We start from the raw sequence: 12,257 nt of genomic DNA on the forward strand, positions 1-12,257 counted from the left end.
TTAAGCTCCTATGTAGAAGGCTACTTTATTTTTATTTTTTTGGTGTAATTCTAATCAGTTTGAGTTAGTAGTTATTGTTACATGTTTGTTTTCTGCTTACTGCTCATCTCAACCCTGTTCATTGCATTCAGGGAATTTAAATCTACACTCTAAAAAACAATGACAGTATTAATTTCTCAGCCTAGTTGGGGTTTCTGATGTTGAAATGTTTTGCCCATGAGATATGAGCTTTTATCATTTAGCATGTGTGTATGTATTTATATGTATACATACACACACACAGTTTTGTATATATTTTCCAGTTTTTGTATTCTAGGAATACAAATGGGAACGCTATATTTCCTGTGAGCAAAAGTGCTCTTAGACCAAATTGCCTCATTGACTTTATGTCCTCTTCAAGCTTTTCTAATAATTAAAAAAATAAAAAAAGATGCTTGCCTTAGGTTGCTCATTAAAAACCAAATTACAGCGATAGTCTCTAGTAGTCAATGTGATTGTTATAAAATCAGTCGTTGATTTTTTTTTTCTAAAGAGATTTAGTAACAGGAATCCAGGAATATTTTTGTTTTTTAAGAATTATTAAATATTAATATGAATCTTGAAGTTGAATATAAATGACTAATTTATTTTATTGCAGAATAAAAGCACCTGTTGTAGGGTCAGTATAATAATATTGATTTTAATTATTTTTTCTCTGCTTATTTACAGGACTGATTGTGTAGAAAAAAAAGACAGCCCTGAAGTATATTTTTGTTGCTGTGAGGGCAACATGTGTAATGAAAAGTTTTCTTATTTTCCGGAGATGGAAGTCACACAGCGTAAGTTCACAGGGAAAATACATAGGTTTGCTCAACTGTGATTGGAAACAAAATATATTTGTGTTGATGGAATAATTTACACCCACCTCTTCATATTCTTTTTTCCCCCAAAATTTGAGACTATGACAAATATTTATTATAGAATTTTGTAGACCAAATCTGAGTTATTTTTCCCCCCCTTTTCCACAGCCACTTCAAATCCAGTTACACCTAAGCCACCCTATTACAACATCCTGCTCTATTCCTTGGTGCCACTTATGTTAATTGCGGGGATTGTCATTTGTGCATTTTGGGTGTACAGGCATCACAAGATGGCCTACCCTCCCGTACTTGTTCCAACTCAAGTAAGTTATTGTCCTGTACTTTGTAATGTTTTAAATTTTGTATTTTTGAGAAATATTACTGTGGTGAAACCCACTAACTTATTACAAATTATTTTCCTTTGGAGTTAATTTTTTAATGTTTATTGTCATGAGAAGTCTAGCTAACTTTGCAAGCTTATTAATGTACCATGTCCTAAACTTTTCTCACTTTAGGGTTAAGGTCGAGTAGAATGAAGGGGTGTTTGCGTTTCTATTCCTCTTTGGAGAGTTTTACTTTCATGCTAATACTTTTAGGTATTAACCTGCTTTGCTTCTTGAGAAGTCGTTTATGATGGAGAAGTTAAATCATAACCCTGTCTTTGCCCTCTGTCCCCTCCCCCATTTCTAAATTTCTGTGTCTTTTTCAAGACCACTGGCAAAACATTTTATCCATGGGGATAGACCCAGGAAGGTAACCAAAAAAGTATAGAAAAGAGAGGTTTCATAAAGGCTTCAGGAAGATACATCCATAAAGATGTTTTTTTAGGGAAGGGGAGCAGCAAAGTAACCTTTCTTACCATATGTTGTTGGTAGATCAAGTATTTTTGTAGATCAAGTATTTTTTTTTGGTTGCCTCATATCAAGTGTGTACTGAAGACTAAAAACTTTTTTAAGGCTCTTGATTGTCACACACCACACCCCAAATATTTCTGGAAATATAGGTGTGGAGGGTAATCGGATTAAATTCATTAAATTTTCTACATTCTCTTATCATGTAGACACTTTGTGCAGGTCTGGTATTTATAAGGACTTTTCATGGAAGTAGTTAGTATTCTACAGGCCTATGAAAGCTGATAATTTTCGGTTTTACTTGCTTGAGACATCTCTGAATTCTAGTAGTTTCTGTGTTTCTTTCAACTCAAGATCACATTACCTCAGCCTTCTGGATCTCTTGGTGTAACTTTGCTTCTTTAATACCAGAAGGATTAATGGTTAAAACTTGATAGAAGAAAATGGCAAAGTACTATAATTTAATGACCAAAACAACTCCTTCCCTCTAAGCTTTATTTATATAACACTTATTTCTCAGTGCTTGCAGCAATCTGTTAGCATTAGATCATGGATTCCCATAATCTTTGTAAGATGTGTATACAGAGAAATAAACCCAAAGGTAAAATACTGTGTTCGGTAATTAGGTAAACATTATTTTGTACATCTTGAGTATTTTAACTTTTAAACATAGTAATTAAGTTTGTGTTCATTAAGAATCATTTCCTAAAAGTGCTTTAAAATAAAAAGTTTTAGTACATAGTCTATGTAGTTTACTCCAAATGACCATAGGATACACTCTTACCTTCTGTCAGTGATAACTTCTAAAAAAATTTGTTTTAGTATCAAAATTTAGAAGAGAGATTATTCATTATTATAATAGTTTCCTGAATTTACCAGATCTGTGATATGATAGAAACAAGCTGGAAACCACGTTTATAAATAAATTTGTTATGGTTTTTATAGAAGGAGTTTTAAAATGTAATCTTATAGATAACACTGATCTGTATACAGTATTGTTGCAAAAATGTGCTTAAGGCTTTTCTTAAAGGGCTTTATATCCTATGTATGTGGTCAGTTTTTAAGAAATACTAAATAATTTAAGGGTTTGTACTTTTAAAAAGGATTGATGTTATTCATAAATAAGAACCAGGGATTTCCTGTAAGTATTCGTACATCTCTGTGGGTTTTAGCTGTTTGTTATGGTTAAAGTTACTGTACACATTTATTTAGTACTTACATGCTCTGTCATGAGTTTATATGAATTTGTATGAATTTCTGAAAAATAAGGAAGAAATGTAAAGATTTTGTGATAGAGTGACCTGGTGTGATCAAGCTTTGGTATGAAAAATACAAGACAGGCCTGACTTTATGCTTTCCTTCTGTCATAAACTATGTTGTGAAAAAGGGGCATTGTCATCAGTGTGAAACTTCACTTTTGTCGTCTCTTGCGGTCTCTGAAGCAGTATGGTTTCGTGCTTCAAGTCTTGTTTTTGCTGAGAGGTTTACGCAAACTGTTCTGCAAGACCACTTCGTGGCCATGATGTTACAAAAGGCTTAGTTTTATCTCCTATTTCAAAATAATAATTACATAAAGCATTTATTGAACATTTTACAGTGTACTAGGGTGCTGTTAAGTTACATTATACATAAATATGTAAATTATATAGGAGCATATAAAAAGCGTAAAATATTTTTTTTCAATGATTTCCAAGTTGTAAGACTGATACCATCTTTGGAGTTTGTTAAAAAATACAAATTTTGGGACCACACTCCTGAAAGTATGGAATGGGGCATGGGATGGTATGTTTTTAAAAGCTTCCCAGGTGATTCTAGTGACCAGCCAGGTATGGAAAACAATAATTTACTTTTATCTCACAGAGTTGTTTATGTAGTAAAATCTCCATTTTATAGATAGAAAAATCTGACCCAAGGACTCTTTGACACCAAAGCTTTGTTCTTATTACTTATGCTGTTCTGTCTCTTTTTTCAGAAAGCAAATGCCTTTTGTTTCATATAATTCAGTCAACTTTTCTGCTATCTCAAAATCATCCTGTAGGCTAATTTATTTTCCTACTTTTGGATATTGAATCGTTTGTATGACTACTAAAATGAGGAATAACATCATCCTACATTAACATTGTCTCACATAGGACAAAAAGAGAAGTAAAGAAGTCATAGATATATAGAAGAGCGTATTCATGTGTTTTCCATTAAAAATTTCCAAAAATTCTAAAGTACATTTTGGAATAGGGTTGATGACCCTTTTTAGAATAGAGTTTATGAACATGTGATTGGATTGTAGATAAAAATTTCTGTGCTCGAGTTGATACTGCCAATTCCTATTAAGACTTTTTCGAAGGGTAGGAGAAGTAGGAGAGAGAGATTCGAAGTCTTGAGGTGACTTCTGTACTTCACCCCATATTCATGTCCCCATATTTCAACTTTAATTCCATACCAGTTAGGAAAAGATCTTACAGTCTTGCCATGGAGTTTTGGAACATTCTTCCTCTGGATTCTTTAAGTGCTTTTAGACAGTGCCATAACGTTTGTCATTCTTTTTCTTAGGGAGACTTTTCCTCAAAGCGTTGGCTAAAGGATGGTTTGTAAATGAACTGGTCTGTTGTAAGACATTGTTCTCATTACTAGTAAGCTGGTTCTGGCAGTTAGATGAGGGATTCTTTATCTCTATGACATTAAATTGTTTAGATTTTTTCCTGGTTGTGTTAGTATTTTATCCTGAAGAAGTGGTGTAGGGGTTTAAGTACTTTCAAATCTGGTCTTTCATTATGGTTCCTAATAACCAATAAAAATACAAATTCTGGAATAAATTTAGCACAGTTGAAGGCATAGAGAAAAGCAGTTTGCTGGTTGTTGTTTTTTTTTTTTTTTTTTCTAAGTCCTATATTTCTATCATAGTTGCATGGTATCACTTTGTTCTTATTCATCCTGGATGAAAGTCTTGGAGACAACTATTCTTGCCTCTGTCATTTACCAAATCCTGTTCATTTGCCTTTTCATCCTGATTGATCCTATTGTAATTCAGGACATATTACTCCTAAGGCTAAGATTATTTCTATAATCTCATAGTTGGGCTTCTTGCTTCCATTTCTCTCCCTTCATCTGTACTATTGCCAAAATAGCATTTTACATGTTTGATTATGTTACTTATGTGCTTAAAATATGTGTGGACTCTCAGTGAGCCACAGCAAAGAATACCAAGTTTGGAGCATGACATGTGGTCTGCCATACTCTCTTTGTCTTTTGGTACTTTCTTCCCATTACACCCCAGGACATCTGTCATATGCATCTAGCATTGTATTAGTTGTAATCCATCCTTGAAAGATTTGAGAAAATAGTGCTTGGGTCCTTCTTTCACTTGTCATTCAGATAAATAACCCCAGTTGAGAAGGGCTCATAATGTGTTTTGTTCTCCCACTAGATTGTAAGACTCTTGAAGATGAGTTATATATTGTAATTACTGCTGTTTGTTACACAGTATTTGTATGTAATGATCTTTCAATAAGTGCTGAATTGCTGAATTGAGTTTGTTGCATTTGGAATTATACTGAGATGATAATGTAGTATGTCCAGGGATTCTTTTAATAAACATTCAGGTGCTTTAGGGCTTTGCCTTGAGAGAAATCCTGAGGCCATGATTTTGCCGGGGGCTGTAAAATAAGTTGAAGTATTTCAGGCATTTATAAGAGAATGACATTATTTAGTTCTTTCTGTAATCACAGACAAAGCATCCTATCTGTTTTCATTACCCAGGTCACTTTTCTTTTGCCTGTGCTGAAACTATCTTCCCACTTATAGGAAGATGCTTTTATAATATGCATTGAGTAAACTGAATGCAAACTGGTTTTTCTAGTGACAGTGAGTCATGAATATGAGGGAATTGATACACTCTATTATTAAGAAGTCTTGTGGTGGTTAGAGCTAATGCAGTTTCAGTAAAATGGCGCCGCTTTCATAACCGTGTGTGAGCTTGTTTCCTGCTTATAAGATCTATATTTGTGCTGATAAAATACCACTTGATAAGAAAAAGAATTTTAAGGGTTAGAAATGACCTGCCTTTAACAAGGCACGAAGTTAGCTTCTTGTTTACTTTTAAAGGCTATATAAGTAGTGCTTCAGTATTGAAAATTAATTCTTTCTTAAATAACATCAGCCTGTTCAATCCTTACTTTATGATAGTTTGTCTAGGTGTGGGTCTGATAAAGACTAAAGCTTTGGGATACCTAATTTAGGCATACAAAATAATCCTTTTGACCTTAACATTAAGGTAATAATAGGTTGTCATTTCATGCTATGTCAGATTACTATCCACTGAGAAACCAAGCCATCTGTGAAAATGCTTTGTAGGATTTTCTTCTTGAACATGAGTTTATGTATTTAAAATTAATAAGAATCTGAACGGGTAGGAAAACATTTTTCTGCCAAGTTAATTTAGGAGAGTATGCTGCTTCCTTATTGGGGGAGGGTACAGGAGAAATTTACTAAATTTATTTAGTATTTAATATGCTAATAACAAGTTATACTTACAAAATAAATATTACATTCATAGAAACACGTCTTGAAATAGGTTGACTACTGATTGGAGTTTATGAACACATCTCTCTTCTGCTTTTTCTCTCATTTAAAATTCTCTTCTAATTAAAAAATTAGTTATAAATACATGTTTGTGGTATCAAGACAAACTGTACAGAAAGAAGTATGAAAAAATAGAATCATTTTCTCCTCTTCCCTTTCTCTGTCACTTTTCTGAAATAATCATTTTTAACAGATTGGTGTGTATACCTTGGTACCTTTCTCTAACCTTATTTTTTTGAGTATATATGTTTTCTTTTTTATAAACTATAAACTATTCCACAACTGGCTTATTTTAATTTAACAGTATATGGAGGACAGCTTTTCAGATTGATATTATTAATCTTTTATTAAATTTTGTGTTTTTAAGTGAAATGTAGTGGAGTTTTATTATACGCTTATGAAATACCAAAATTTGATTTTTTGGTAAAAATTGTATATATTTAAGGTGTACAGTGTGTTTTTTTAAGCTTAAAGTTTGTATTAGTTTTCTAAGGGAACTCACATCTCACAAATATTTGCAACTTTTTTTTTTTTAGTATGTTTAAAATATGACATAATGCTATTGTCTTATGCATGAGCATTCTTTCGTGTGTGTTTGGGTGTGTGTATGTATATGTCTGAGAAATAGTGTAGGGCTACTATAAATGTTGTTCTGTGTCCTACCTTGGTGTGTGATTATTTTTGTATTGGTAACCTAAATTACAACTTACTTTAATATGTACTTTTAATTGTGGGGAGAAGTGTCGTAAGTTATCTTGACAATGCAGCTTGACAAAATAAATTACTCTCATCAGGCATATATAATTTATTCCACTTACAAATGCTCAGACAAGGCCAGTTGGAGATTGTCTAAAATTCTATGTCCAAAAGCAAAAAGGGAGGAAGGGGAGAAGGTAAAAAATTTTAACCTTTATCAATAACTTAAAATAAGGTAAAGTTGCACATTAAAATTAATTAATGCACCTTATTTCTAAAAGTGACTTCTGTTTACATTTTGAAATCTTGAATTCAGGTTTTCTTTGGCTTGTACAGGGTCTCGTCTGTCAATTTACAAATGGGATTGGTGCATATGGACCAGAGTATGTAATTTATCCTCCTTCTCTGGCAAGGAGATGTGTATTTAAGAGGAAGTGTGTTTGTTTTTTTCCTGTGTTCTTCATTTCCTGGACCTCATCCTAGACCTTGTTCTTTCATTCCTAGTTACTTCATTGCTGTCAAATATATATATATTTAATTAAGATAATAGACGTGAAAAACGTCCCATTGTTAGCCAAAGCTGCTTGTAGCAGATGAACTGGAAATTGTTCAGGGTTTTCATTTTTGCTTAACTGCTCACCCAATGTTTGATTGCCTGTGGTGTGCCAGGCACCATGCTGTGTATATGGTAAAAGTGACACGAGGACAGTACTTGTTTCCCCTTCTGGGGCCTACAGTTACTGTGTAGGTGAAGTAACAGGATGATTGTTTGATTGTAGCCTGGAAATGAAGGGTAAATAGTATAAGAAGTGAGTTGCTTCAACAATTTTAGGCAAAGACTGGAGGAAGGGAGGAAAAATGTCTGATTCCAGATCTGTACTGATTGGGAGAGGAGCCACATGTGGGTGCCTAGCTAACGCTAAGTGCTCAGTAAGTATTCACTGTTATTGGTATTAGAGTAACGACTTCAAAATTGAACTCAAACAGAATCGTTTTTACTGAAATTATTGTTGATGTATGTTAATACTTTGAAATTAACTTAGTGCAATAAAAGATTCATTTTGAGTATTATATCAGACACTATACAGATCACATGACACTTATTAACTCATTTAATTTGTTAGTACCATGGGGTTCTGTCCTATTTATCAAGTCCATTTTATTTTATTTTATTTATTTATTTTTTTTACTTTAAATTCTGGGATACATGTACAGAACATGCAGGTTTGTTACGTAGGTTATATGCATGCCATGGTGGTATGCTGCACCTATCAACCTGTCAACTAGGTTTTAAGCCCCACATGGATTAGTTATTTGTCCTGATGTTCCCCTTCCCTTGTTCCGCAGCCCCTTGACAGGCCCCAGTGTATGTTGTTCCCCTCCCTGTGTCCATGTGTTCTCATTGTTCTACTCCCACTTATGAGTGAGAACATGTGGTGTTTGGGTTTCTGTTCCTGGATTAGCTTGCTGAGGATTATGGCTTCCAGCTTTATCCATGTCCCTGCAAAAGACATGATCTCATTCCTTTTTATGGCTGCATAGTATTCCATGTGTATATATGTACCACATTTTCTTTATCTGGTCTGTCATTGATGGGCATTTGGGTTGGTTCCATGTCTTTGCTGTTGTGAATAGTGCTGCAGTAAACATACGTGTGCACGTGTCTTTATAATAGAATGATATATATTCCTTTGGGTATATACCCAGTAATGGGATTGCTGGGTCAAATGGTATTTCTGGTTCTAGATCTTGAGGAATCACCACACTGTCTTCCACTATGGTTGAACTAATTTACATTCCCACCAACAGTGTAAAAGCGCTCCTGTTTCTCCACAGCCTTGCCAGCACCTGTTGTTTCTTGACTTTTTAATAATCTGCCATTCTGACTGGTGTGAGATGGTATCTCATTGTAGTTTTGAAGTCCGTTTTATAGATAAGAAAATTGAGGCACTCGTAGATGAAGTGACTTGGCTTAGAGTCACCCTAGTGGGTGGCAAAGCCTGGGCATTTATATCCAAGGATTATTGCCCATTGATTGAATGGCTTATGTAAATAAATAATTAAGTGGAGTCCATTAAAAAATCCAAAGCAGGGGCTGGGTGTGGGGGCTCACACCTGTAATCCCAGCACTTTAGCAGGCCGAGGTGGGCGGAACACCTGAGGTCAGGAGTTTGAGACCAGCCTTGCCAACATGGGAAATCAACATGGGGAAACCCCATCTCTACTAAAAATACAAAAATTAGCCAGGCATGGTGGTGCACACCTGTAATCCCAGCTACTTGGGAGGCTGAGGCGGGAAATCACTTGAACCTGGGAGGCGGAGCTTGCAGTGAGCCGAGACCGTGCCACTGCATTCCAGCCTGGGTGACAGAGTGAGACTCAGTTTCAAAAAGAAAAAAAAAAAACCAACAAAGTAGGATAAAGAGATCAGAATATATAAACTACATTTAAAATAGTTTTCATAGTGACTATATGTGGCCTTATAGGTAAATGACCATTTTACCATCTCACAATTTATTCATGTGTAACATGGTCTCCTTTCTGTTTTTTTCAGCTACACTTGCAGAATACGGATATGAAAATAAATCAAAATAAACTTCTGTAGCCAGTCATAAACCTGATTCTTTTAAGCAGCAACCCCAAAAGGAAAATCGGCATGCCTACATTTCTTCCAGACTTTTAACTCCAGTGCTGGCTACCTTGGGGTGCTCTACTTCTTAGGGAACATATCCAGAATCTTCATTTCACCTGCCTTGGCCTTTCTTTGCTTTCCTTTCAAGAGGAGTAGGATGAGAGAAACTGTAGGAAGTAGGAGTTAATCACAGAGAAATTTTGATGACCTAATGGGATGGAATCATTGCTGTGCAATTGATATGTCAATATTGTTGAATCTCTTAATGTATGTCTTGCTTTCCTTAGTTCAGAAACATCGTCCTCGCATATACTGTATTATTTATAAATTCTGTTTCTATTCTGCTTGGCAGGATAGTCTTTTTAAAATTTAAAATGGTAAAATTTCTTAGAATGTAAAATAATTAGTTGATATTAAGAGGAAACAAATTCAGAATTTGTCAGTTTTCACATAGTTGGGTAGGAGGACCTTCATTCGTCTTGGTAGTCCTGAAAAGTTGTTGAGTGAGGTATCTCCACCCCCAGAAAAAAATCAGTCTCTCTCTCTCTAGATACAGAGATACAGGTATTTCTTGGAATGGTTTGAATAGTAAATAAAACTTACAGTACATATATATACATGTTTAAAAAATCTCTATTTTCTAGGAAGATTTTTTTTTTTTATATTCCAGATCTGTGTATCTGTTTGCTAAATATCTCCATTTATATGTCTCCAGGCACTTACCATTCACAGGTAATGATTGTCTCTCACAAACCTGGTTCTCGGTAAATGGAACCACTGTCCATTTGGTTGCATAAGCCAGGAAACTAGGATGTCTCAACTCTGTTTTTCACCTTAGCTGCTTCCCCCTAGTACTTACTCCATTTCTCAAGGGTCTTCTTCACAGGGAAATCTTCTCACACTTTACCTGTCATTATAAGTCAGGTTTCTCTTCACAGATGTTGAAGGTACTGAATTCCTTTTTATTAGTGCGAATTGTTGGTTAGTCCTGCGCTGCACTACTGCAAGCTTCATGAGAGCCTGGCTAGTCAGTGCCTGGCACAGACTAGTTACTCAGTAAAATTTGTGGATGAATGAATGAATGAATGAATAAACTATTCTTCATTCTTTTCTGATATTTGGCAGTTTTTTTTTTTTTTTTTTTTTTTTTTTTTTGCCCACCTCAGGGGTAAGCAACAAGTCTTTCTTCATCTACAAACCTAATAGCTTGATATTAACATGCAGATTCGATTTTCACCGTTACCTACAGTGGTAGTATGTAATATCAAGCTACATTTTCTATGTTGTGAATCCAAAGAGTTTGTTTGCTTTTTGCTTAGTTGTATATTTCAGTGCATTTTATTTTATTTTACTTTATTTTTATTTTTGGAGAGGAGGTATCGCTCTGTCACCCAGGCTGGAATGCTGTGGCATGATTTCAGCCCTCAGCCTCCCAGGCTCAAGATGTCTTCCCTCCTCAGACATCCGAGGAGCTGGGACCACAGGAATGTGCAACCATGTCCAGCTCATTTTAAAAAAAGTTTTTGTAGAGAAGGGATCTGCCTATGTTGTTGCCTAGACTGGTGTCGAACTCCTGAGTTCAGAGAGCCTCCTGCCTTGGCCTCCCAAAATGCTGAGATTATAGGTATGAGCTATCACGCCTGGCCATTTAAAAAAATTTTGCGTTACCCCTCTTATTTTGTCATGTAGTTTATACATTCAGGACTGTCGCTGGTGTCTTTGTTTATTCTAATCCTCATTTATTGAGAAGTTTATTAAGTAAACATATATGTGGTTACTTTGTATTTATTCGTGTACTTCAGTGAATTTTTTTTAAATTCTGTTTTTACCCTTCATATTTTGTTGCATAGTTGATATTTTGAGGCTTGTTCTTGGTGTCAGTTGGGGTTATTTTATAGCTTACCCTAATGTTCATTTCTTGGGAAATGTATTGAGCAGAGACATACTTTTTGGTAAGATGTATGGATAGCACCTACTTGCACAATGCTAGTATGGTGGCATCTTTATCTCTGAAAACACCTGTATTTAAACAAGATCTGAGAGATCCTTGAGCCTTTGGAAACCATATTCTAGTTACTCAGTTGGCATGTATTTCTTTCAAGGGATTAATTTTACTCTGGAATACTGGTAAGATGTTTTGATAGTAGGATTATCTCAACCTTTTGGATGAATTATAAATACTCTTGAATCATTATCACAGGAATGAAATCTAGAAGGAAGAAAACTAGTTAAGCAACTGGTACAGATAATTGAGTTGTCAGTTCTGTTTTGTCAGTGCTATTGTTCTCTGTAGAACTGTTGGAAACTGGGGAACATAACCATCATCCATTGGAGGAATTCTCAGCTTCCCTAGCACTGGTGATGATATTTCTTTTAATTTTAAATTTAGACCTTTACCTATTTTGGGATGACTGGAAAAATGAAAATCATGTTCTCTGTCAGTGTCTAAGTGTTTTTAGAATGTGAGATGTGTGATTACTTGTTCCCAGGGCTACCACTGCTTAAGTGCTTCACCTTGATGTGCTGGGCAATTTGGTTTGATAATATTCTGTCACTATGTTTTACTTAATTCTGATGATCTTGTTTTCCTGTCTTAGTTTCTTGCCACGGTGTATTATGGTGCACGCACATAGCCACCAAAAACATTTTTCTGTCTCACCATTA

At 34.9% G+C, this 12,257-nt stretch overlaps 1 protein-coding gene across 2 annotated transcripts in view; it reads left to right on the forward strand.

Moving 5' to 3' along the window:
* ACVR2A (activin A receptor type 2A) overlaps positions 1-12,257 on the forward strand; it is an 88,026-nt gene that overhangs the window by 55,835 nt on the left and 19,934 nt on the right. For both annotated transcript variants that reach the window (XM_010354915.2, XM_030917010.1), the window contains 2 exons: positions 709-818; positions 1,008-1,162. In XM_010354915.2, coding sequence (XP_010353217.1) covers positions 709-818; positions 1,008-1,162 — 265 coding nt within the window. The remainder of the gene's footprint in view (positions 1-708; positions 819-1,007; positions 1,163-12,257) is intronic.

The sequence above is a fragment of the Rhinopithecus roxellana genome, chromosome 14 (genome assembly GCF_007565055.1).
Source record: "Rhinopithecus roxellana isolate Shanxi Qingling chromosome 14, ASM756505v1, whole genome shotgun sequence".
In the NCBI taxonomy this organism is placed as follows: domain Eukaryota; kingdom Metazoa; phylum Chordata; class Mammalia; order Primates; family Cercopithecidae; genus Rhinopithecus; species Rhinopithecus roxellana.